This window comes from Pristiophorus japonicus, unplaced genomic scaffold (genome assembly GCF_044704955.1).
Source record: "Pristiophorus japonicus isolate sPriJap1 unplaced genomic scaffold, sPriJap1.hap1 HAP1_SCAFFOLD_1633, whole genome shotgun sequence".
Taxonomy (NCBI): domain Eukaryota; kingdom Metazoa; phylum Chordata; class Chondrichthyes; family Pristiophoridae; genus Pristiophorus; species Pristiophorus japonicus.
Genome location: NW_027251314.1, coordinates 11,047 through 35,333, shown reverse-complemented (window position 1 = coordinate 35,333; position 24,287 = coordinate 11,047). Strand labels below are relative to the sequence as shown.

Sequence of the window (24,287 nt, the reverse complement as noted above, 5' to 3'; positions counted from 1 at the left end):
TACAAATCCCGTCCGCTTCGCAATCTCCCCAATCTCGTCGGGCCGTGAAAAACCTATAAAATAAAACCCCAGTTCCGCCGTCAACCGAGGGCAGCGAAAAGAATTAACTTAATAAATTAAATAAGAACGCGGAACGCCGGTTCCCAAAGCGCGAATGGCGGCAGGCACCCTGTGGAGTCGGTCAGCACCAAGCTGCACTCGGCTGGTCACCCTCCTTTCCAACCCCCGCCCCCCGCCCCAACCCTCTGTTCCACGCTGTGACTGTGAGCCGGGGCCAGGCCTAGTAACCGGTGTTACCAGCTGGGGGCGGTGTTGGCAAGACGTCTCATTCGCCTGCAGGGTTAAAAAACAAAACAGGCACAACACTGGTCAGCAAGGTTTCAACACAACTTGTATTTATATAACTTGAAGTGAAACGTCCCAAGCCGCTTCTCAAGAGTATTATGAGACAAAAAAATTGGCGCGTAAGTAGAAATTAGCGCAGGTGGCCAAAAGCTTGGCCAAAGAATAGGTTTTAAGGAGCATCTTGAAGGCGAAGGCTTTTTTTTTCCCTCACAAGAGATGCGAGTGAACACTTATTAGCGAAGACACCGGACAACAGAATGTGTGTGTCCCACAAGCAGGCAGCATTCCGAGATTATAAATGTGAGGTTATCCACTTTGGTGGCAAAAACAGGAAGGCGGAATATTATCTGAATGGTGACAGATTAGGAAAAGGGGAGGTGCAACGAGACCTGGGGGTCATGGTACATCAGTCATTGAAAGTTGGCATGCAGGTACAGCAGGTGGTGAAGAAGGCAAATGGCATGTTGGCCTTCATAGTATAGGAGCAGGGAGGTCTTACTGCAGTTGTACAGGGCCTTGGTGAGACCACACCTTAAGTATTGTGTTCAGTTTTGGTCTCCTAATCTGAGGAAGAACATTCTTGCTATTGAGGGAGTGCAGCGAAGGTTCATCAGACTGATTCCCGGGATGGCAGGACTGACATATGAAGACTGAATCAACTAGGCTTATATTCACTGGAATTTAGAAGAATGAGAGGGGATCGCATAGAAATATATAAAATTCTGACGGGTTTGGACAGGTTAGATGCAGGAAGAATGTTCCCAATATTGGGGAAGTCCAGAACCAGGGGTCACAGTCTAAGGATAAGGGGTAAGCCATTTAGGACCGAAATGAGGAGAAACTTCTTCACTCAGAGAATTTTGAACTTGTGGAATTCTCTACCACAGAAAGTTGTTGTGGCCAGTTCGTTAGATATATTCAAAAGGGAGTTAGATGTGGCCCTTACGGCTAAAGGGATCAAGGGGTGTGGAGAGAAAGCAGGAAAGGGGTACTGAAGTTGCATGATCAGCCATGATCTTATTGAATGGTGGTGCAGGCTCGAAGGGCCAAATGGCCTGCTCTATGTTTTCTATGTTTCTATGAAAGAGAAGTAGAGAGGCGGAGAGGTTTAGGGAGGGAGTTCCAGAGCTTAGGGCCCAGGCAACAGAAGGCACGGCCACCAATGGTTGAGTGATTATAATCAGGGATGCTCAAGAAGATAAGAAATAGGAGCAGGAGTCGGCCATCCAGCCCCTCAGGCCCGCTCCACCATTCAATAAAATCATGGCTGATCTGACAAGGGGGTAGAATTAGAGGAGCGCAGACATCTCGGGGGGGGGGGGGGGGAACGTTATGGGGCTGAAGGAGGTTACAGAGATAGGGAGGGGGCGAGGGCCATGGAGGGATTTGTAAACAAGGATAAGAATTTTGAAATCGAGGCGTTGCTTAACCGGGAGCCAATGTAGGTCAGCGAGCACAGGGGGTGATGGGTGAGCGGGACTGGGTGCGAGTTAGGACATGGACAGCTGAGTTTAGGATCACCTCAAGTTTATGTAGAATGTGGGAGGCCAGCCAGGAGTGCGTTGGAATAGTCAAGTCTAGAGATCACAAAGGCATGGAGGAGGGTTTCAGCAGCCGATGAAGCTCTCGTCCATGCCTTTTTCCACCCAGCAATCCACATGAGCTTTCTCCCAACCCGCTACATCTCACCGCATCAATATGTCCTTCAACTCCTTTCTCCCTCATGTGTTTATCTAACCTCCCCTAAAATGCATCTGGGCTATTTGCCTCAACCGCTCCCTGTGGCAGCGAGTTCCACATTCTCACCACTCTCCGGGTAAAGAAGTTTCTCCTAAATTCCCCCTTGGATTGATTAGTGACTAATTGGATTTATATCATTCATATTTACATTTAGTATCATAACGACACCAAGAGAGATTGATCAAGGTGTGAGTGACGTCAGTGATAGAGAGACACCAAGAAGGTATACAGAATGCTTGCCTTTATTAGGCGAGGCATGGAATACAAGAGCAGGGAAGTTATGCTTGAACTGTATAAAACACTGGTTAGGCCACAGCTGGAGTACTGCATGCAGTTCTGGTCACCACATTACAGGAAAGATGTGATTGCACAACTAGAGAGGGTACAGAGGAGATTTACGAGGATGTTGCCGGGACTGGAGAATTTTGGCTATGAGGGAAGATTGGATAGGCTGGCGTTGTTTTCTTTGGAACAGAGGAGGCTGAGCGGAGACCCGATTGAGGTGTATAAAATTATGAGGGGCCTGGATAGAGTGGATAGGAAGGACCTGTTTCCCTTAGCGGAGGGGTCAACAACCAGGGGGCGTAGATTTAAAGTAATTGGGGGGAGGTTCAGAGGGGATTTGAGGGGAAATGTCTTCACCCAGAGGGTGGTGGGGGTCTGGGGCGGAGCTCACTGCCTGAAAGGGTGGTAGAGGCAGAAACCCTCACCACATTTAAACAGTACTTGGATGTGCACCTGAAGTGCTGTAACCTGCAGGGCTACGGACCCAGAGCTGGAAAGTGGAATTAGGCTGGGTAGCTCTTGGTCGGCCGGCACGGACATGTTGGGCCGAAATGGCCTCCTACCGTGCTGTAAATTTCTATGATTCTATGAGCGAGAGATTGATAAAGGTGTGAGTGAGGACAGGGATAGATAGAGAGAGAGAGAGAGAGAGAGAGAGAGAAAGCAAGAGAGAGAGATTGATAAAGGAGCGCTTGAGCACAGAGCTTGGAGGAAGAGCTGGGTAAATCGCAAGCAGAATAGATCGTAAGTCGAGTGAGGAATTTTGTGAGCGCAGCAACTGGGTGGAGAGGAGGAAGGCTGTGGAGACGTCTAACTGAAGAGGAGGAGAACCCAACTAGGGTCGACTAGGCCTGTATTCATTAGAGTTTAGAAGAATGAGAGGGGATCTCATTGAAACGTATAAAATTCTGACTGGGTTGGATAGATTGGATGCGGGGGGAATGTTTCCCTTGAGCAGTGGTGCAGCAGGGAGGGATTCAAATTCCTGGGGCATTGGAACCGGTTCTGGGGGAGGTGGGACCAGTACAAACCGGACGGTCTGCACCTGGGCAGGACCGGAACCAATGTTTGCTAGTGCTGTTGGGGAGGAGTTAAACTAATATGGCAGGGGGATGGGAACCAATGCAGGGAGACAGAGGGAAACAAAAAGGAGGCAAAAGCAAAAGACAGAAAGGAGATGAGGAAAAGTGGAGGGCAGAGAAACCCAAGGCAAAGAACAAAAAGGGCCACTGTACAGCAAAATTCTAAAAGGACAAAGGGTGTTAAAAAAACAAGCCTGAAGGCTTTGTGTCTTAATGCAAGGAGTATCCGCAATAAGGTGGATGAATTAACTGTGCAAATAGATGTTAACAAATATGATGTGATTGGGATTACGGAGACGTGGCTCCAGGATGATCAGGGCTGGGAACTCAACATCCAGGGGTATTCAACATTCAGGAAGGATAGAATAAAAGGAAAAGGAGGTGGGGTAGCATTGCTGGTTAAGGAGGAGATTAAGGCAATAGTTAGGAAGGACATTAGCTTGGATGATGTGGAATCTATATGGGTAGAGCTGCAGAACACCAAAGGGCAAAAAACGTTAGTAAGAGTTGTGTACAGACCTCCAAACAGTCGTAGTGATGTTGGGGAGGGCATCAAACAGGCAATTAGGAGTGCATGCAATAAAGGTGCAGCAGTTATAATAGGTGACTTTAATATGCACATAGATTGGGCTAACCAAACTGGAAGCAATACGGTGGAGGAGGATTTCCTGGAGTGCATAAGGGATAGTTTTCTAGACCAATATGTCGAGGAACCAACTAGGGGGGAGGCCATCTTAGACTGGCCTCCCCCCTGGGTGTTGTGTAATGAGAGAGGATTAATTAGCAATCTCGTTGTACGAGGCCCCTTGGGGAAGAGTGACCATAATATGGTGGAATTCTGCATTAGGATGGAGAATGAAACAGTTAATTCAGAGACCATGGTCCAGAACTTAAAGAAGGCTAACTTTGAAGGTATGAGGCGTGAATTGGCTAGGATAGATTGGCGAATGATACTGAAGGGGTTGACTGTGGATGGGCAATGGCAGACATTTAGAGACCACATGGATGAACTACAACAATTGTACATTCCTGTCTGGCGTAAAAATAAAAAAGGGAAGGTGGCTCAACCGTGGCTATCAAGGGAAATCAGGGATAGTATTAAAGCCAAGGAAGTGACATACAAATTGGCCAGAAATAGCAGCGAACCTAGGGACTGGGAGAAATTTAGAACTCAGCAGAGGAGGACAAAGAGTTTGATTAGGGCAGGGAAAATGGAGTACGAGAAGAAGCTTGCAGGGAACATTAAGGCGGATTGCAAAAGTTTCTATAGATATGTAAAGAGAAAAAGGTTAGTAAAGACAAATGTAGGTCCCCTGCAGTCAGAATCAGGGGAAGTCATAACGGGGAACAGAGAAATGGCAGACCAATTGAACAAGTACTTTGGTTCGGTATTCACTAAGGAGGACACAAACAACCTTCCGGATATAAAAGGGGTCAGAGGGTCCAGTAAGGAGGAGGAACTGAGGGAAATCCTTATTAGTCGGGAAATTGTATTGGGGAAATTGATGGGATTGAAGGCCGATAAATCCCCAGGGCCTGATGGACTGCATCCCAGAGTACTTAAGGAGGTGGCCTTGGAAATAGCGGATGCATTGACAGTCATTTTCCAACATTCCATTGACTCTGGATCAGTTCCTATCGAGTGGAGGGTAGCCAATGTAACCCCACTTTTTAAAAAAGGAGGGAGAGAGCAAACAGGGAATTATAGACCAGTCAGCCTGACATCGGTAGTGGGTAAAATGATGGAATCAATTATTAAGGATGTCATAGCAGTGCATTTGGAAAGAGGTGACATGATAGGTCCAAGTCAGCATGGATTTGTGAAAGGGAAATCATGCTTGACAAATCTTCTGGAATTTTTTGAGGATGTTTCCAGTAGAGTGGACAAGGGAGAACCAGTTGATGTGGTGTATTTGGACTTTCAGAAGGCTTTCGACAAGGTCCCACACAAGAGATTAATGTGCAAAGTTAAAGCACATGGGATTGGGGGTAGTGTGCTGACATGGATTGAGAACTGGTTGTCAGACAGGAAGCAAGTAGGAGTAAATGGGGACTTTTCAGAGTGGCAGGCAGTGACTAGTGGGGTACCACAAGGTTCTGTGCTGGGGCCCCAGCTGTTTACACTGTACATTAATGATTTAGATGAGGGGATTAAATGTAGTATCTCCAAATTTGCGGATGACACTAAGTTGGGTGGCAGTGCGAGCTGCGAGGAGGATGCTATGAGGCTGCAGAGTGACTTGGATAGGTTAGGTGAGTGGGCAAATGCATGGCAGATGAAGTATAATGTGGATAAATGTGAGGTTATCCACTTTGGTGGTAAAAACAGAGAGACAGACTATTATCTGAATGGTGACAGATTAGGAAAAGGGGAGGTGCAACGAGACCTGGGTGTCATGGTACCATCAGTCATTGAAGGTTGGCATGCAGGTACAGCAGGCGGTTAAGAAAGCAAATGGCATGTTGGCCTTCATAGCGAGGGGATTTGAGTACAGGGGCAGGGAGGTGTTGCTACAGTTGTACAGGGCCTTGGTGAGGCCACACCTGGAGTATTGTGTACAGTTTTGGTCTCCTAACCTGAGGAAGGACATTCTTGTTATTGAGCGAATGCAGCAAAGGTTCACCAGACTGATTCCTGGGATGGCGGGACTGATCGATCAAGAAAGACTGGATCAACTGGGCTTGTATTCACTGGAGTTCAGAAGAATGAGAGGGGACCTCATAGAAACGTTTAAAATTCTGATGGGTTTAGACAGGTTAGATGCAGGAAGAATGTTCCCAATGTTGGGGAAGTCCAGAACCAGGGGACACAGTCTAAGGATAAGGGGTAAGCCATTTAGGACCGAGATGAGGAGAAACTTCTTCACCCAGAGAGTGGTGAACCTGTGGAATTCTCTACCACAGAAAGTTGTTGAGGCCAATTCACTAAATATATTCAAAAAGGAGTTAGATGAAGTCCTTACTACTAGGGGAATCAAGGGGTATGGCGAGAAAGCAGTAATGGGTTACTGAAGTTGCATGTTCAGCCATGAACTCATTGAATGGCGGTGCAGGCTAGAAGGGCCGAATGGCCTACTCCTGCACCTATTTTCTATGTTTCTATGTTTCTATGTTTCCCCTGGCTGGGAAGTCCAGAACCAGGGGTCACAGTTTCAGGATACGGGATAGGAAATCTAGGACTGAGATGAGGAGAAATGTTTTCACTCAGAGGGTGGTGAACCTGTGGAATTCTCTACCACAGGAGGCTGTGGAGGCCAAGTCACTGAATATACTTAAGAGAGAATCAAAAGGCATCAAGGGGTATGGGGGGAAAAAGCGGGAATATGGTGTTGAGATACTGAATGGCGGTGCAGACTCGAGGGGCCGAATGGCCTACTACTGCTCCTATTTTCTATGTTTCTATGTTTCTCCAAGTTAATAGACACGAGAGCGGACCCACGGGAGAGAGAGAGAGGAGCGGCTGTGGATAAAGATGTCTCTGAGAGCCCGGAGAGAGCGCGAGTGTCTGGGAGCAAGGTGAGTGACATCAGCGCAAGGGAAGGAGCGGGTTGGTTGAGTAGGCGGTGATTGTTTTTTGTGAAGTCCTAAGTTTATTTCTGTTCAGTTACTTAATCGTCTATTAAATAGAGGCATGGCTGGGCACCTCAGTCCCGTGGAATGCACAGCTTGTGCCATGTGGAAACTCCAGGACGCTTTCCATGTCCTGGAACAACCACATGTGCAGCAAGTGTTGTCGGCTGGAGGATCTCGAGCTCCGGGTTTCAGAGCTTGAGCGTCTCTGCGATGCTTCCTGTGATATATTCGCAAAGGATCGACAAACATTACAAGCTTACAGACATTACAGGTCCGCAAGGCTCAGAGCTACGTGGACAGCACATTCCAGGAGCTGGTCAGCCCACAGCGTAACAGTGAGCAGACAGAGAGGAAATGGATGACTGTCACACAGACAAGGAAGCAGGTAGTGCAGGAGTCCCGAGTGCATCTCGCTCTCCAACCTGTATTCAGTATTAACTACTGGTGGGGGCGATGGTTCATAGAAACATAGAAAATAGGTGTAGGAGTAGGCCATTCGGCCCTTCGAGCCTGCACCAACATTCAATAAGATCATGGCTGATCATGCAACTTCAGTACCCCATTCCTGCTTTCTCTCCATACCCTTTGATCCCTTTAGCCGTAAGGGCCACACCTAACTCCCTTTTGAATATGTCTAACGAACTGGCCTCAACAACTTTCTGTGGTAGAGAATTCCACAGGCTCACAATTCTCTGAGTGAAGAAGTTTCTCCTCATCTCGGTCCTAAATCCTTTATCCTTAGACTGTGACCCCTGGTTCTGGACTTCTCCAACATCGGGAACATTCTTCCTGCATCGAACCTGTCTAAACCCGTCAGAATTTTATACGTTTCTATGAGATCCCCTCTCATTCTTCTGAACTCCAGTGAATACAAGCCCAGTCGATCCAGTCTTTCTTCATATGTCAGTCCTACCATCCCGGGAATCAGTCTGGTGAACCTTTCGCTGCACTCCCTCAATAGCAAGAACGTCCTTCCTCAGATTAGGAGACCAAAACTGAACACAATATTCCAGGTGTGGCCTCACCAAGGCCCTGTACAACTGCAGTAAGACCTCCCTGCTCCTATGCTCACATCCTCTCGCTATGAAGGCCAACATACCGTTTGGTCTGGGGAGTACAGCCAGAGCCAAGTCCATGGCACCATGGGTGGCTCAGCTGCCTGAAGGAGGGTGGGGGTGGGCGGGGGGGGGGGGGGGGGGAGGAAGATCGGCAAAGCGATAGTGGTAGGGGATACAATAGTCAGGGGAACAGACTGGTGTTTCTGCGGCCGCAGACGTGACTCCAGGATGGGATGTTGCCTCCCAGGTAACAGGTCCAGGAGGTCACCGAGCGGCTCCAGGGTATTCTGGGGGGGAAGAGGGTGAACAGCCGGAGGTCATGGTCCATATCGGGACCAATGACATGGGTAGACAGAGGGATGAGGTCCTGCAGGCAGAGTTTAGGGAGCTAGGAGAGAGATTAGAAAGCAGGACCTCAGAGGTAGTAATCTCCGGATTACTCCCGGTACCTCGGGCTAGCGAGTACAGAAACAGGAGGATAGAGCAGATGGCGACGTGGCTGGAGAGATGGTGCAGGAAGGGGGGGCTTTAGTTTCCTGGGACATTGGGACCACTTCTGGGGGAAAGTGGGACCTGTACAAACCGGACGGGTTACACCTCAACAGTTCTGGAGACAGCGAGAGAGCGAGAGAGACCGAGACAGAGAGATTGATAAAGGGGTGAACGTTCCTCAGCACTGAAACGTTCCTGTATCGCCGCCTCTCCGTGCCCTACCTGGTGTTCCTGTCCTGATCCCGAATTTTCTTCTCCATCTCTGCGTCCGTCAGCGTCTCCAGCAGTGGGCACCATTGGTCAGCATCGGTGGTGTTGCGGAGTGCGCTCTCCACAATTGGCAAAGGGTTCTCACTGGAAGACAGAACGGGAGTGGGGGAGGGCGGGCGAACAGGGGTAAAAACTCTCAATGGACGGGTGAGAGGCAACAGGCGGCTGTTCCGAACCCAAGGCCGGGTTGTTACACCTTTTAAATTCCACGCACCTCATAACTCGGGACGCGCCATCCATTCCTTCCAAGGCTCTTGACTTTGAGCTGGCCAACAAGCACTTTGCGACTGAGGCAAGGAGCGCTTTACTCTCGCCTCCGAGTCAGTCGGTCGTGGGTTCGAGCCCATCTCTCCTGAGACTCAAGCCAGATGCCCAGTCCTGAGGGAGCGCTGCACTGTCGGAGGGGCAGTACTGAGGGATCGCTGCACTGTCGGAGGGGCAGTACTGAGGGAGCGCTGCACTGTCGGAGGGTCAGTACTGAGGGAGCGCTGCACTGTCGGAGGGGCAGTACTGAGGGAGTGCTGCACTGTCGGAGGGACAGTACTGAGGGAGTGCTGCATTGTCGGAGGGGCAGTACTGAGGGAGCGCTGCATTGTCGGAGGGGCAGTACTGAGGGAGTGCTGCATTGTCGGAGGGGCAGTACTGAGGGAGCGCCGCACTGTCGGAGGTGCCATCTTTTCAGATGAGACCTTAAACCCGAGGTCCCACCTGCCTCTCAGGTGGACCTATAAGATCCCATGGCCAGTACTGGAATAAGTGCGGGGGGGGGGGGGGGGGAAGAGGTTGCTGCGATAGCCCAGGCTCCCTCTGTCCGGAGGCCTGGGGGCCGAAATTCAGCCCCCGCCTGAGAGGGGTTGCACCGACTGTTTTTGTAGTTTCGGACGCCACACCAATTTGCGAAATTCAGCTCTTTGTCGTTGTGTTTCGAGCAGGGCGCGGGGTGTCCGTCATAAGAGTGGTGGCTGGTGACGTCTTCGCGCTGGTGACGTCACTGTGCGGGTGGCGTCATTGTGCTGGTGACGTCACTGTGCGGGTGACGTCGTCGTGCTTGGTGACATCATCGCGCTGGTGACGTCATCGCGCTGGTGACGTCACTGTGGGGTGACGTCATTGTGCTGGTGACGTCATCGCGCTGGTGACGTCATCGCGCTGGTGACGTCACTGTGGGGTGACGTCATTGTGCTGGTGACGTCATCGCGCTGGTGACGTCACTGTGCGGGTGACGTCATCGTGCTGGTGACGTAATCGTGCTGGTGACGTAATCGTGCTAATGACATCATTGTGCTGGTGACGTCATCACGCTGGTGACGTCACCGCGTTTGTCCGCTTCAGTTAAAGGAGAATAGCCGCTGCGAGCTCTGTCATTATTATAGTTAGGCCCACTGGGCCAGCAGGGAGGCTTTCGGCCTGGGCCAGCGGCCTGGCACCCAAGAGGTTGGTGACGGGCTACCTGTCGGCGGCCCGGCCGAACCCGGGGTGGGGGGAGGCATAATTGTCGGGCCGAATTGGCAGTCAGCCGACCAAAAAAAAATAAGATGGCGGCCTACAATGGAGGCCGCGCCGCCATTTTACGCACACTGCAAGCACAGCGCACCGACAGAAAAAACTGTCAGGAGCACCAGGCGGCGAACGGAAGTTTTTTTGGAAGCATTTTGTTTGCGGGACGGAACATCAGCGCTGCACACTTTGATGGCGCACTGAGCATGGTTCGCCAGAAGTGGCGACCAGCGGGGGAAAAACCAGCGGTGAGAATTTCACAAGCGCCGGCCATTTGAGGAAAAATCAGCGGCCATTTGACACGGCCGCGTGGCTGCCAACCTCACGGCGGTAACAGGCCCTATCGGGAGGCTGAATTTCGGCCCCCCCCCCCCCCGCTCCCGCCCACCGGACTTGACCCCCAGGTCAAGCGGAGGGTGAAAGGTCAGTGGTGAAACGCACTGCGCCCCCCTGTGCCCGCTGGGTGGTGGTGCGGGCTCCCTCTCCGCACCCCCACCGCCCCTCCCCCACTCCCGTTGCTGCGCGCAGACTCGTGCTCCTAACAGACCTGAACGCGTACGTTCTCTGATGCCAGCTGAGTTGGCCCCGGATGCTGTAGGCGATGGTGGTGACGAACTCTCCCCCCAGTCCCAGCTCCGAGCACAGCTTCAACGCAAACTTCTCGGGTGAGTTGTCCCTCTCGGACATGTCCCACTCGAACTGGTCCACCAACAGAATGTTCCCCACGTGAGTGTTGAGCTACGGGAGAGATGCAAGTGGGGGAGTGGGGGGGGGGGGGGGGAGGAGGGTTGAAGGGGTAGGGAAGAAGAAAAGAAAGCAGGGGGATTACTCAAGCGAAGGTGCAGTGGGGGGGGGCAATACAGGTCTAAGGGGTGGAGACACTGGTTCAAAGTCCAGCCGCACTGTACTTTCTAGATAGCCCCTCTCCCCACTTACCCTTTACAGGCAAAGTACCTAAACCCATCAGACACACATTGCTCCCCCCGCCCTCACACACTGGTTGTCAACTAGTTCATTTCGAAAGGGATAGAGTTGAAAAGCAGAGAATTTACGTGAACCTTCCACTGAACTTTGGTTAGACTACACTGGGAGCACGGTGCACAGTTCTGGTCATATCACACTGGGAGTTACTGTGTACAGTTCTGGTCTCCATATCACACTGGGAGTTACTGTGTACAGTTCTGGTCATATCACACTGGGAGTTACTGTGTACAGTTCTGGTATCCATATCACACTGGGAGTTACTGTGTACAGTTCTGGTCATATCACACTGGGAGTTACTGTGTACAGTTCTGGTATCCATATCACACTGGGAGTTACTGTGTACAGTTCTGGTCATATCACACTGGGAGTTACTGTGTACAGTTCTGGTCATATCACACTGGGAGTTACTGTGTACAGTTCTGGTCATATCACACTGGGAGTTACTGTGTACAGTTCTGGTATCCATATCACACTGGGAGTTACTGTGTACAGTTCTGGTCATATCACACTGGGAGTTACTGTGTACAGTTCTGGTCATATCACACTGGGAGTTACTGTGTACAGTTCTGGTCATATCACACTGGGAGTTACTGTGTACAGTTCTGGTCATATCACACTGGGAGTTACTGTGTACAGTTCTGGTATCCATATCACACTGGGAGTTACTGTGTACAGTTTTGGTCATATCACACTGGGAGTTACTGTGTACAGTTCTGGTCTCCATATCACACTAGGAATTACTGTGTACAGTTCTGGTCATATCACACTGGGAGTTACTGTGTACAGTTCTGGTCTCCATATCACACTGGCAGTTACTGTGCACAGTTCTGGTCTACATATCACACTGGGAGTTACTGTGTACAGTTCTGGTCATATCACACTGGGAGTTACTGTGTTCAGTTCTGGCCTCTATATCACACTGGGAGTTACTGTGCACAGTTTTGGTCTCCATATCACACTGGGAGTTACTGTGTACAGTTCTGGTCTACATATCACACTGGGAGTTACTGTGTACAGTTCTGGTCATATCACACTGGGAGTTACTGTGTACAGTTCTGGTCTACATATCACACTGGGAGTTACTGTGTACAGTTCTGGTCATATCACACTGGGAGTTACTGTGTACAGTTCTGGTTATATCACACTGGGAGTTACTGTGTACAGTTCTGGTCATATTACACTGGGAGTTACTGTGTACAGTTCTGGTCATATCACACTGGGAATTACTGTGTACAGTTCTGGTCATATCACACTGGGAGTTACTGTGCACAGTTCTGGTCATATCACACTGGGAGTTACTGTGTACAGTTCTGGTCACATCACACTGGGAGTTACTGTGTACAGTTCTGGTCATATCACACTGGGAGTTACTGTGTACAGTTCTGGTCTCCATATCACACTGGGAGTTACTGTGTACAGTTCTGGTCATATCACACTGGGAGTTACTGTGCATAATTCTGGTCATATCACACTGAGAGTTACTGTGCACAGTTCTGGTCTCCATATCACACTGGGTGTTACTGTGTACAGTTCTGGTCATATCACACTGGGAGTTACTGTGTACAGTTCTGGTCATATCACACTGGAAGTTACTGTGTACAGTTCTGGTCATATCACACTGGGAGTTACTGTGCACAGTTCTGGTCTCCATATCACACTGGGAGTTACTGTGTACAGTTCTGGTCATATCACACTGGGAGTTACTGTGTATAGTTCTGGTCTCCATATCACACTGGGTGTTACTGTGTACAGTTCTGGTCTGCATAATCACACTGGGAGTTACTGTGTACAGTTCTGGTCTACATATCACACTGGGAGTTACTGTGTACAGTTCTGGTCTCCATATCATACTGGGTGTTACTGTGTACAGTTCTGGTCTACATATCACACTGGGAGTTACTGTGTCCAGTTCTGGTCACCATATCACACTGGGAGTTACTGTGTACAGTTCTGGTCACCATATCACACTGGGAGTTACTGTGTACAGTTCTGGTCTCCATATCACACTGGGAGTTACTGTGTACAATTCTGGTCACCATATCACACTGGGAGTTACTGTGCACTGTTCCGAGGGCTGAAACTGGCCCTTTTTTAAGAGGCGTGCACAGGTCGGTAATGACTCTGTGCCGAGTCGGTGCAGAATAAGGACCATTTTTGAAATTGCCCTACCTGGGTTTTCCAGCGGTAATTGCTCCCGTCGGGCACACTCCGAACCCCCCGCGACCGGCGGCCACTCCCTTTTCGCCCCGCGCCGGGAAATCACTCAGCGGGAACAGTGCTTGCGCTGGTCGGTGCCCCCGACAGCTTTGCCTGTCGCCATCCGGCTTTCCCTGACAGCCGGCGATGCCGCCATCTCATTTGTTACTGTCGCCCGACAATTAAGTCCCCCCCTCGGGGTTCGGCCGGGCCGCGAACAGGCAGCCCGTCACCAACCCCTCCCGGCACCCCTCCCCCCCCCCCCTTGTGTAGCAGACCACTGGCCTGGCCGAAACCCTCCCTGGTGGCCCAGCAGGGCCTAACTGAGAAACAGGCGGAGTTCACAGCGGCCCCGCACTTTAACTGAAGGGCAGCGACGTTGTGACGCATCAGCGCGGAGCGGGCGGGTCGGAGCGACAGCCGCTACTTCCGACCCGCCCGCTCTTCTGACCCGATGACGAGGCCACTTCTGCCCCGCTCCAAAAAAAAAAAATACAGGTCTGAGTTTCCCCGGAATGTCCGGCCGTGCATTGGGGTGGACGCAACGCTGAACGATCGGTCGGTCCGCCCCGTGTCGGGCGATTTGGGCCCCCCTCGTCTCGATATTATTAAAAAGTATTAAATGGGTCCTTTTCGGGTTGGAAATCGGTGGTTAGTGGTGTGCCACAGGGATCGGTGCTGGGACCACAACTGTTTACAATATACATAGATGACCTGGAAGAGGGGACAGAGTGTAGTGTTACAAAATTTGCAGATGACACAAAGATTAGTGGGAAAGCGGGTTGTGTAGAGGACACAGAGAGGCTGCAAAGAGATTGAGATAGGTTAAGCGAATGGGCGAAGGTTTGGCAGATGGAATACAATGTCGGAAAGTGTGAGGTCATCCACCTTGGGAAAAAAAACAGTAAAAGGGAATATTATTTGAATGGGGAGAAATTACAACATGCTGCAGTGCAGAGGGACCTGGGGGTCCTTGTGCATGAATCCCAAAAAGTTAGTTTGCAGGTGCAGCAGGTAATCAGGAAGGCGAATGGAATGTTGGCCTTCATTGCGAGAGGGATGGAGTACAAAAGCAGGGAGGTCCTGCTGCAACTGTGCAGGGTATTGGTGAGGCCGCACCTGGAGTACTGCGTGCAGTTTTGGTCACCTTACTTAAGGAAGGATATACTGGCTTTGGAGGGGTACAGAGACGATTCACTCGGCTGATTCCGGAGATGAGGGGGTTACCTTATGAAGATAGATTGAGTAGACTGGGTCTTTACTCGTTGGAGTTCAGAAGGATGAGGGGTGATCTTATAGAAACATTTAAAATGATGAAAGGGATAGACAAGATCGAGGCAGAGAGGTTGTTTCCACTGGTCGGGGAGACTAGAACTAGGGGGCACAGCCTCAAAATACGGGGGAGCCAATTTAAAACCGAGTTATGAAGGAATTTCTTCTCCCAGAGGGTTGTGAATCTGTGGAATTCTCTGCCCAAGGAAGCAGTTGAGGCTAGCTCATTGAATGTATTCAAGTCACAGATAGATAGATTTTTAACCAATAAGGGAATTAAGGGTTACGGGGAGAGGGCGGGTAAGTGGAGCTGAGTCCACGGCCAGATCAGCCATGATCTTGTTGAATGGCGGAGCAGGCTCGAGGGGCGAGATGGCCGACTCCTGTTCCTAATTCTTATGTTCTTATATCGTGGCACTGGAGAAGGTGCAAATAATATTAACAGGGATGATGCCTGAACTGAGAGGTTGTAACTATCAGGAAAGGATGAACAGGCCTGGGGCTTTATTTCTCTAGAAAAGCGAAGGCAAAGGGGTGACCTGACAGATGCCTTTAAGATTATGAAAGGGTTCGATACGGTAGACATGGAGAAGATGTTTCTACTTGCGAGCGAAACCAGAAGTAGAGGCCATCAATATACGATAGTCACCAATAATTACAATCGGGAATTCGGGGGAAACCTTTTTTACCCAGAGGGTGGTGAGAATGTGGAACTCGACCACAGGGAGTGGTTGAGGCGAATGGTATAGATACATTTAAGGGGAAATGAGATAAACACATGAGGGAGAAAAGATTAGACGGATATGTTGATGGGGTGAGATGTAGAGGCGGGGAGGAGGCTGTTATGAAGCATAAACACCGGCACAGAGCCGCTGGGCCCAAAGGCCTGTTTCTGTGCAGTAGGCGCGACGTAATTCGATATAAACCAGTATTTGGAGATTATATTCTCGTCTCTGCTTACCAGGACTGTCCGGAATGGGAATTTGAATCCATTCACCCTCTGACTCAGTGAGGAAACACAGGAACAGGAGGAGGTCCATTCAGCCTCTCGAGCCTGTTACACAGTAACAGGAGGAGGCCCATTCAGCCCCTTGAGCCTGTTACACAGGAACACAAGGAGGCCCATTCAGCCCCTCGAGCCTGTTACACAGGAACAGGAGGAGGCCCAATCAGCCACTCGAGTCTGTTACACAGGAACAGGAGGAGGCCCATTCAACCCCTCGAGCCTGTTACACAGGAACAGGAGGAGGCCCATTCAGCCCCTCGAGCCTGTTACACATGAACAGGAGGAGGTCCATTCAGCCCCTCGAGCCTATTACACAGGAGCAGGAGGAAGTCCATTCAGCCCCTCGAGCCTGTTACACAGGAACATGAGGAGACCCATACAGCCTCTCGAGCCTGTTACACAGGAACAGGAGGAGGTCCATTCAGCCCCTCAAGCCTGTTACACAGGGACAGGAGGAGGCCCATTCAGCCCCTCGAGCCTGTTACAAAGGAACAGGAGGAGGCCCATTCAGCCCCTCGAGCCTGTTACACAGGAACAGGAGGAGGCCCATTCAGCCCCTCGAGCCTGTTACACAGGAACAGGAGGAGGCCCATTCAGCCCCTCGAGCCTGTTACACAGGAACAGGAGGAGGCTCAATCAGCCCCTCGAGCCTGATCCGACATTCAATATCACGGCCAATCTGCCACCTAACTCCATATACTCCACTTTGCTCAAATCCCTTAATACCTTTTGGTTCACATAAAATCTATCAATCTCAGATTTAAAATCAACAATTGATCCAGCATTAATTGCCGTTTGCGGAAGAGAGCTCCAAACCTCTACTACCCTTTGCGTGTAGAAGTGTTTCCTAACTTCACTCCTGAAAGACCTGGCTCTAATTTTTAGACTCTGTCCCTCCAACCAGCGGAAATAGTTTCTACCTACCCTATCAGTCTTTACATAGAATTACATCGGATAGAGGACACTGAAACAGGCCAGTCGGCCCAACCAGTTTATGCTCCACTCAAGCCCCCTCCCGTCTTTCCACATCTAAATCTATCAGCAGAACCCTCTATTCCCTTCTCCCTCGTACGCTTGTCCAACCTCCCCTTAAATGCATCGATACAATTCGCTTCAACCACTCCCTGTGGCAGCGAGTTCCACATTCTCACCACTCTCCGGGTAAAGAAGTTTCTCCTGAATTCCCCCTTGGATTTCTTGGTGACTATCTTATATTGGTGACTATCTTATATTGGTGACTATCTTATATTGATGGCCTCTAGTTTTGCTCTTCCCCGTGTCATGTATGTACATGCTGTTTATAGCCACCAGATGGTGCCATTGTTGGAGGCCACTGAGCAGCACGCACCTGGTGCTGCTCTGGTATAAAAGGCCAGCCATGTTGTGAGTCAGGCACTCTGGGCCGTAATAAAGCAGAGCCAAGGGTGTTACCTTGTTCAGTTAAACAGTACTCAGTTTGTACCTCCATTGCATACAGAACACCCCACAACTGCAAACACTGTCTCTGTATCCACTCTACATCTATACTGTTCGCGTCAACCACTCAACCGACTATCCTGAAAATCACCCCATAGCCTTGTGAATTCCAGTGAATACGACGCTAGTTTGTGTAATCTCTCCTCGTCATTTAGCCCCTGATGTCCAGGAAAATCATTCTGGTAAATCTTCACTGCACGCCCTCCAAGGGAGGGGTGTGGCTTCTGTTCGGAGTGGAGTTTGAACCCTAAACCCTCTGACTCAGAGTGTGTGGGGGGGGGGGGGGGAGAGGGAGGGGGGGGAGGGGGAGGGTGGACACCAGCCCTGAGCCAAAGCCTCGCTCTCATCGGAGAAAAAGATCCCAGGTCAAACAAAATGGCGGACAGGTGGAAACAAAATGGCGGCCGGGGAAACAAAATGGATGCCACGGGACCTGGCAGAGCCCCCCCCACCGCCCCTCCTCCACCATCCGATCGGAGCAATGGGACAGGTCCGGGACAGGTCCGGGATGTGGGCGTCGCTGGCAAGGCCGGCCTTTTACGGCCCATCCCTAATTTCGCTTGAGAAGGTGGTGGTGAGCCACCGCCTTGAACCGTTGCGGTTTTTTTTTCCTGGCAGTTTGGTACAACTGAGCGGCTCGCTGGGCCGTGTCAGAGGGCAGTTAAGAGTCAACCGCATTGCCGTGGGTCTGGAGTCACGTATGGGCCCAGACCGGAAGACCGTTGGTGAACCAGATGGGTTTTTACCACAATCTGTTAATGTCATGGTCGCCATTACTGAGACTAGCTTTTTTAATTCCAGATCTAAATTCCCCAGCTCCCATGGCGGGTTTTGAACTCGTGATCATTTGGGGTGTCAGCTGTGGCTCAGTGGGTAGCACACTGAGTCAGAAGGTTGTGGGTTCAAGTCCCACTCAAGGGACCTGAGCACATAAATCAAGGCTGACATTCCCAGTGCAGTGCTGAGGGAGTGCTGCACTGTCGGAGGTGCCGTCTTTCGGATGAGATGTCACAGTGCCATAGATCCCATGGCACTATTTCGACGAAGAGCAGGGGAGATATAAGAACATAACATAAGAACATAAGAAATAGGAGCAGGAGTCGGCCATTCAGTCCCTCGAGCCTGCTCCACCATTCAATAAGATCGTGGCTGATCTGATCATGGACTCAGCTCCACTTCCCCGCCCGCTCCCCATAACCCTTCACTCCCTTATCACTCAAAAATCTGTCTATCTCCATCTTAAATATAGTCAATGACCCAGCCTCCACAGCTCTCTGGGGCAGAGAATTCTAAAGTCCCCGGTGTCCTGGCCAATATTTATCCCTCAATCAACATAACAAAAACAGACGATCTGGTCATTGTCACATTGCTGTGTGTGGGAGCTTGCTGTGCGCAGGTTGGTTGCTGCGTTTCCAACATTACAACAGAGACTGCACTCCAAATGTACTGCATTAGCGGTAAAGCGCTTTGAGGCGTCCCGTGGTCGTGAAAGGCGCTATTTAAATGCAAGTCTTTCTCCTGCCACTGGAATCAGTTTCTCCTCATTTACTCCAGTAACTGCTGCCGTTCCCGCTAGAGGTTAAATGAAGGAGACTATGAAGGTATGAGGTCTGAGTTGGGTAAAGTGGACTGGGAAAATAGATTAAAGTGTAGGACGGTTGATGAACAGTGGTGTACATTTAAGGAGATTTTCACAACTCTCAAGAAAAATATATTCCAGTGAGGAGGAAAGGGCGTAAGAGAAAAGATAGCCATCTGTGGCTAACTAAAATATAAAGTACGGTATCCAACTAAAAACAAGGGCATATAAAGTGACCAAAACTAGTGGGAGAACAGAAGACTGGGAAGCTTTGAAAAGCCAGCAAAGAACGACTAAAAAAATGATTAAGAAAGGGAAGATAGACCATGGGCCCAAGTTTCCACAAGAAAAAAAACGGGTGCCCCTCCGAGCTGGGGGCCCGTTTTTCGCGCCTAAAACGGCGCCTAAAAAAATCCTCGGTATTCTCCACCGACATACAGGTCCTGTGGCCCTCGGCGCAGCCAGCACGAGCTGTGGGGGGGGGGGGCGGAACCAGGTCCCTGCGCTGAAAACAGTGCCGGGACCTCTGCACATGCGCGTTACAGTCGGCACGCAAGTGCAGTAGCTCCAGGCGCCAAACTGTGTGGGAGGGGCCCGAAGCACACAGCCCCTAGCCCTGGCCCAATGGCCTCACTGGGGCTCCCCTCCCACGGCCAGCTCCTGCTCCCCGCCCGACCCGACTCGACTCCCGCTTCCCCCCTCCTCCACCGCCGACCAGACCCGACCCCCGCTCCCCCCCCCCCCACCGACACCTGAGACCCGTTCCCTCCCCCCCGACCCGAGACCCGACACCCGCTCCCCCACCCCCCCCCCGACCCGACACCCGCTCCCCCCTCGCCCCGACACCCGCTCCCCCCCCGACCCGAGACCCGCTCCCCCCCCCCCCGACTGACCCGACACCCGCTCCAACCCCGACCCGACACCCGCTCCCCCCCTCGCCCCGACACCCGCTCCCCCCCCGACCCGACACCCGCTCCCCCCCCCCCCCGACTGACCCGACCCGAGCTCCTGTTCCCCAAACCGACCCGCCCCCCCGCACTTCCCCCCCCGCTCTCTCTCTCCCCCCCCCGCTCTCTCTCTCCCCCCCCGCTCTGTTCTCCCCCCCACTCTCTCTCTCCCCCCCGCCCCTCTCTTTCTCTCCCCCCGCCCCGCTCTCTCTCTCCCCCCCCCGCTCTCTCTATCCCACCCCCCCCGCTCTCTCTCTCCCTCCCTCCCTCTCTCTCTCTCCTCCATCTCTCTCTCTCTCTCTCCCCTCCCTCCCTCCCTCTCTCCCTCCCTCCCCTCTCTCTCTCTCTCTCCCTCTCCCTCCCTCTCTCTCTCTCTCTCTCTCTCCCCTTCCCTCCCTCCCTCTCTCCCTCCCTCCCCTCTCTCTTCCTCCCTCTCTCTCTCTCTCCCTCTCCCTCTCTCTCTCTCTCTCTCCCCTCCCGGCTGCAGAATTCTCCCTGGCTGAAGCACTTTCACACAGGTAGGAAGATGGTTTATTTCATCTTTTCTTGGCTTATAAATGTTTATTCAGGTTGGATTTATTTGTATAATATTTGTAGAAGTATAAATAAGAATTTATTGTCGAATTTAATGACTTCCCTTCCCCCCCCCCCACCTCGGTCTGGACGCCTAATTTGTAACCTGCGCCTGATTTTTTAATGTGTAGAACAGGTTTTTTCAGTTCGACAAAAATCTTCACTGGCTCCATTCTACTTTAGTTTGGAGTACATTTTCACTGTGGAAACTTTCAAATCAGGCGTCAGTGGCCGGACACGCCCCCTTTTGAAGAAAAAAATCTGTTCCAAACTAGAACTGTTCTACCTGACTAGAACTGCAGAAAAAAAAATGTGGAGAATTGCGATTTCTAAGATAGTCCGTTCTCCACCAGTTGCTCCTAAAAATCAGGCGCGAATCATGTGGAAACTTGGGCCCTATGAAAGTAAACTAGCACAAAATATAAAAACAGATAGCAAAAGTTTCTTTAGGTATATAAAAAGGAAAAGATTGGCTGGAGTAAATGTTGGTCCCTTAGAGGACGAGACCGGGGAATTAGTAATGGGAAACATGGAGATGGCAGAAACTCTGAACAAATATTTTGTATCAGTCTTTACGGTAGAGGACACTAACAATATTCCAACAGTGGATAGTCAAGGGGCTATAGGGGGGGAGGGAGGAACTTAACACAATCACAATCACTAAGGAGCTGATACTCAGTAAGATAATGGGACTAAAGGCAGATAAATCCCCTGGACCTGATGGCTTGCAGCCTAGGGTCTTAAGAGAAGTAGCAGCAGGGATTGTGGATGCATTGGTTGTAATTTACCAAAATTCCCTGGATTACTGGGGAGGTCCCAGCAGATTGGAAAACTGCAAATGTAACGCCCCTATTAAGAAATAGGAACAGGAGTAGGCAATACGGCCCCTCGAGCCTGCTCCGCCATTCAATAAGATCATGGCTGATCTGATCATGGACTCAGCTCCACTTCCCTGCCCGCCCGCGAAAAATCTGCAAAAGGACATAGACAGGCGAAGTGAGTGGGAAAAAATTTGGCAGATGGAGTATAATGTTGGAAAGTGTGAGGTCATGCACTTTGGCAGAAAAAATCAAAGAGCAAGTTATTATTTAAATGGAGAAAGATTGCAAAGTGCTGCAATACAGCGGGATCTGGGGGTTACTTGTGTATGAAACACAAAAGGTTAGTATGCAGGTACAGCAAGTGATCAGGAAGGCCACTGGTATCTTGGCCTTTATTGCAAAGGGGATGGAGTATAAAAGCAGGGAAGTCTTGCTACAGTTATACAGGGTATTGGTGAGGCCACACCTGGAATACTGCGTGCAGTTTTGTTTTCCATATTTAAGAAAGGATATACTTGCTTTGGAGGCAGTTCAGAGAAGGTTCACTCGGTTGATTCCGGGGATGAGGGGGATTGACTTATGAGGAAAGGTTGAGGAGGTTGGACCTCTACTCATTGGAGCTCAGAAGAAATGAGAGGTGATCTTATCGAAACGTGTAAGATTATGAGGGGGCTTGACAAGGTGGATGCAGAGAGGATGTTTCCATTGATGGGGGAGACTAGAACTAGAGGGCATGGTCTTAGAATAAGGGGCCGCCCACTGAAAACTGAGATGAGGAGAAATTTCTTCTCTCAGAGGGTTGTAAATCTGTGGAATTCTCTGCCTCAGAGAGCTGTGGAGGCTGGGTCATTGAATAAATTTAAGACAGAAATAGAGAGTTTCTTAAACGATAAGGGGATAAGGGGTTATGGGGAGCGGGCGGGGAAGTGGAGCTGAGTCCATGATCGGATCAGCCAGGATCGTATTGAATGGCGGAGCAGGCTCGAGGGGCGGTATGGCCGACTCCTGCTCCTATTTCTGATGTTGTTAGGTGTTGGGAGGCACTTGCCTTGATGATCACTCTCTGGTCAGTCTGGTCCTCAAGGATGCTGTCCATTGGGTAGGACTCCACCTGCTGCCGGATGGCCGAGGCTACGGCTGGCACAAAGTTCAACGGGTTTAAATCCAGGTCATCGCACAGGATCTCCGCGAACATCTCGGGCGATATCAGTTTCTCTGCGGCAGACAAAGACACGGGTCAAAGGGCGAACGTAAAGCAAGGGCGACCGGCCATGAAAAAAAAAAGAAAGCCTTGCATTTCTATCGCGCCTTTCACAACCACCGGACGTCCCAAAGCACTTTGCAGCCAATGAAGTACTTTTGGAGTGTAGTCGCCGTTGTAATGTGGGAAAGGCAGCAGCCAACTTGCGCACAGCAAGCTCCCACACACAGCAACGTGATAATGACCCAGGTAATCTGTTTTTGTTCTGTTGATTCAGGGATAAATATTGGGGCAGGCCACCGGGAATAACTCCCCTGCTCTTCTTCGAAACATGCCATGGGATCTTTTACGTCCATCTCAGAGAAAGCAGACAGGGTCTCGGATAAACGTCTCCTCCGAAAAGACGGCACCTCCGACAGTGCAGCACTCCCTCAGTACTGCCCCTCCGACAGTGCAGCGCTCCCTCAATACTGCCCCTCCGACAGGGCAGTGTTCCCTCAGTACTGCCCCTCCGACAATGCAGCGCTCCCTCAGTACTGCCCCTCCGACAGTGCAGCACTCCCTCAGTACTGCCCCTCTGACAGTGCGGCGCTCCCTCAGTACTGCCCCTCCGACAGTGCAGCACTCCCTCAGTACTGCCCCTCCGACAGTGCAGCGCTCCCTCAGTACTGCCCCTCCGACAATGCAGCGCTCCCTCAGTACTGCCCCTCCGACAGTGCAGCACTCCCTCAGTACTGCCCCTCCGACAGTGCGGCGCTCCCTCAGTACTGCCCCTCCAACAGTGCAGCGCTCCCTCAGTACTGCCCCTCTGACAGTGCAGTGCTCCCTCAGTACTGCCCCTCTGACAGTGCAGCGCTCCCTCAGTACTGCCCCTCCGACAGTGCAGCGCTCCCTCAGTACTGCCCCTCCGACAGTGCAGCAGTCCCTCAGTACTGCACTGGGAATGTCAGCCTAGATTTATGTGCTCAAGTCCCTGGAGTGGGACTTGAACCCACAACCTTCTGACTCAGAGGCGAGTGCGCTACCCACTGAGCCACAGCTGACACTAGCTACTAGACGCGAGAATCTTCAACTACGCTCAACCTTGAGCCCCATGTCTTCCCTTGGTGTGGGATGGAGCTCCACATAAGAACATAAGAAATAGGAGCAGGAGTCGGCCATATGGCCCCTCAAGCCTGCTCCACCATTTAATACGATCATGGCTAATCCAATTGTGGACTCAGATCCACTTCCCCGCCCGTTCTCCATAACCCTTGTAAGGGATAGAAACATAGAAAATAGGTGCAGGAGTAGGCCATTTGGCCCTTCGAGCCTGCACTGCCATTCAATAAGATCATGGCTGATCATTCTTTCAGTACCCCTTTCCTGCTTTCTCTCCATACCCCTTGATCTCTTTAGCCGAAAGGGCCATATCTAACTCCCTCTTGAATATATCCAATGAACCGGCATTAACAACTCTCTGCGGCAGGGAATTCCACAGGTTAACAACTCTCTAAGTGAAGAAGTTTCTCCTCATCTCAGTCCTAAATGGCCTACCCCATATCCTAAGACTATGTCCCCTGGTTCTGGACTTCCCCAACATCGGGAACATTCTTCCCGCATCTAACCTGTCCAGTCCCGTCAGAATCTTATACGTTTCTATGAGATCCCCTCTCATCCTTCTAAACTCCAGTGAATAAAGGCCCAGTTGATCCAGTCTCTCCTCCGATGTCAGTCCAGCCATCCTTGGAATCAGTCTGGTGAACCTTCACTGCACTCCCTCAATAGCAAGAACGTCCTTCCTCAGATTGGGAGACCAAAACTGAACACAATATTCCAGGTGAGGCCTCACCAAGGCCCTGTACAACTGCAGTAAGACTTCTCTGCTCCTATACTCAAATCCCTTGGCTA

General features: G+C 50.9%; 1 protein-coding gene across 1 annotated transcript; it reads right to left on the bottom strand.

Moving 5' to 3' along the window:
- On the bottom strand, positions 1-22,411 carry LOC139243215 (SWI/SNF-related matrix-associated actin-dependent regulator of chromatin subfamily B member 1-like; the record flags this gene model as incomplete). The annotated part of the gene is made up of 4 exons (XM_070870720.1): positions 1-333; positions 8,798-8,929; positions 10,890-11,080; positions 22,245-22,411. Coding segments are annotated over 4 exons (530 nt in total), but the record flags the coding sequence as incomplete, so codon positions are not given.
- Positions 22,412-24,287: the final 1,876 nt, after the last annotated feature.